This window comes from Penaeus chinensis, chromosome 31, assembly GCF_019202785.1.
Source record: "Penaeus chinensis breed Huanghai No. 1 chromosome 31, ASM1920278v2, whole genome shotgun sequence".
NCBI lineage: Eukaryota > Metazoa > Arthropoda > Malacostraca > Decapoda > Penaeidae > Penaeus > Penaeus chinensis.
In genome coordinates, this window is record NC_061849.1 from 33,415,906 (window position 1) to 33,418,652 (window position 2,747).

General features: G+C 35.2%; 1 protein-coding gene across 1 annotated transcript in view; it reads right to left on the minus strand.

Moving 5' to 3' along the window:
* Positions 1-2,018, minus strand: part of LOC125042143 (GATOR complex protein MIOS-like) — a 20,603-nt gene extending 18,585 nt beyond the window's left edge. The window contains 2 exon segments of the mRNA XM_047637608.1: positions 354-518; positions 1,960-2,018. Of these exon segments, the coding sequence (XP_047493564.1) occupies positions 354-483 (130 nt within the window). The 5' untranslated portion in view covers positions 484-518; positions 1,960-2,018.
* Positions 2,019-2,747: the final 729 nt, after the last annotated feature.

Here is a 2,747-nt window from a genome sequence, read left to right on the forward strand (position 1 = left end):
TCTATAACAAACAGATTTTGTTAATGAAAATAACCTCACATACAAAAACATGTCAATGACAAAGACATGATAGTTCTTTTCTCTTTGGTAAGAGTACTATAAGAATAATAGTATGATAAAATCACTGCTGTTTATCTATGTATTGCCCCTCCAAACCAAGCAAACACATGATTGCCAGCTATATCTCTGGTGGCCTTTACTGCTGTGATTGCAACGTAAGCCAATGGCAGACATACAAAAGCATTGGTAAAATGTCTCATAGAAAATACAACATGTAATGATTAAAAATATGTACAGTGATGGACAATGATACTGCTTTTGTCTGTCACTGCACTACTTCACTATATACTTACGAGGGAGCTGAACAATCTCAGTTGGAGAGACTTCTTGAACTTGATACAGCTGTAAATCTGAGCCCCACGTCAGAAATTGGTCCTCAGCAACAGGTGACCACTGGACATCTACTCTCACACTACTCATCATGCTTCATTTGTAGTAGGCCTCAAAAACGACACATTCTAGAATGGACGATTTAACTATAAGCAATAAAATAATATTTCTAAAATATAAGTGTAAGTAAAATTTAATGTTACACACACACACCAGCTTACTGAAAAGTAGGTTGATTCAACTGGTAATATGTGCCTGTTACCTACATGCACTAATTCTTAAAAAAAAATCACTGCTTCCAATTGTAATATGCCTATAATCTGTAAGACACTGATCATCCTACTTTTCATAGATGGAGTTGCCTTGAGCACTGCTACCTATAGGCTGCATATGGTAATTAGATTAGGACCATGTGAGCTGATGTCATGTCCTGCATACTTTGTCCTCTGGCAAAGGCTAACAAAACTCTCCTTTATTTATACTGTAAGATTTTGAGTTGATTCATTATTTGTTAAAGAATATCCCAAAAAATCAACCAGAATGTATGCAGCAGAAGAGTCTATGTCTTATCTGGAGATTATAGAGTACAGAGACTGCTATTTCATTAGAATTAGCCACACAAATACAGAATGGATGATTTTGATAATCAATTGTAGCATTATCTATACTTTCTGCATGTCACTTTTTCATGTCTAACAATATTATTATAAGTTTTAAGTAGTCCTATTTCTAGCATTTACAAAAACTTCACAAAAAAAAGCATGTCTACAATATAATATTTCCTCCATAATCTATTCCCTGGACTCTGGTGCAAAGTTTATGCTAAAGAGGGCCAATAACTTTACAAAAATTGGTGTATTGCAGTCAAAACCAAACTAAGTATATGTTTATTTATGATCATATTATCCCTGAAGCAACATTTTTGGAGGGTCAGAATTTGTGGAGTGGAAAACAGGTAAAACAAAATACAAAATTTCCTTTACCAATGGCTTATCTGGAGTAAAATAATTAAATCACTATCTATCTATCTATCTATCTATCTATATATATCTAAATATATATATATATATATATATATATATATATATATATATCAGCACATAGTTAATAACAATATATTTATAAGTTCTTGTTATTTAGAAGAGGATACAAGTGTGTGCTACAGTAATTTAAGCTAAAAGGAAAGTGGTTAACCCTAACTGCGTCTATGTAAACTCCACAGATATAAAGAGGTGGTACTTATGTTGTTTAACATAAAAAATAGATTTCTCCCATCATCTATAATTATCCTTCCAAAATAACAAACAACTTCTGATCAACAAAAACTCATTTTGACGAATACATATATATGTAAACGAGATAATAGCAGAGTAAGAACACGATCAGAATTTTCAAAAACAGGACTAACAGACACACCTCCCGAATAATTCCACCGACCAACCCCAACCAAAAGAACAAAAAACAAAGGAGACATTAACTGAATCCCCTAAACATCCAAAATATTACACAGCCAGAAGACAATTAGTGCAAATAACTCGTATAACGTCTCTCGAACATCGCCAAACACACCTCATATCTCGAATTGTTTACGCTCATCAGCTGACTCACGACGCCGTTCTCGTAAGGGGCGTTCGCGGATCCCCGGGTCTGCAGATAGGAAAAACGGGTGTAGCCAGATGAAAATGACAAATATATATAGTGTTTAAAAATTATGTATGGCATCTTAAGGTGACTATACGTTAGGGGGAGCATTATGTGGGTAATTTCGGTTATCGGTTGCTGGTGACTTGAAAAAGATAAATTCAGTAAATTTGCCCTTTTTTATAATTCTAGGATCCGTGGGTGTTCAGCGCCTCAGTAAGAAATTCATTAAGAACATCACAAGGTTTTATTCGCCAAAGAAGATGAAGAAATAAGAAGGAAAATGTATAAAGAATAAGATTTCACTTATTATCTTGAAGTAAAAAAAATAACTAGACCTATTGTAAATTAACTCGAGAACAACGGATAAACATTTTAATTACGGTTTGGGCAGAATTCCCATTATGATTATCATTGTCATTATTACTATTATCATTTTTGTTATTATCATCATCACCATCATCATCATTGTCAGATGGGTTGGCCATTGCGAGGGCGACTGTTGGACGAGGGTAGCGAAGGAATCCGTTACGGCTCGGTTGCTGCCTTCCACTGCCCCATTTGACTGTGGGTGGTATGCGATAGAGGAGTGAGTCACATTCATCTGAAGAGAAGTCGAGACCGTTGTCTGTATGAAGGTAGGCAGAAGGTTCAAAGAGGGTTTTTTGTGCGTTCTCCGGGGCGGACAGAGATTCCCAGTATTCTGACTTGCTTGT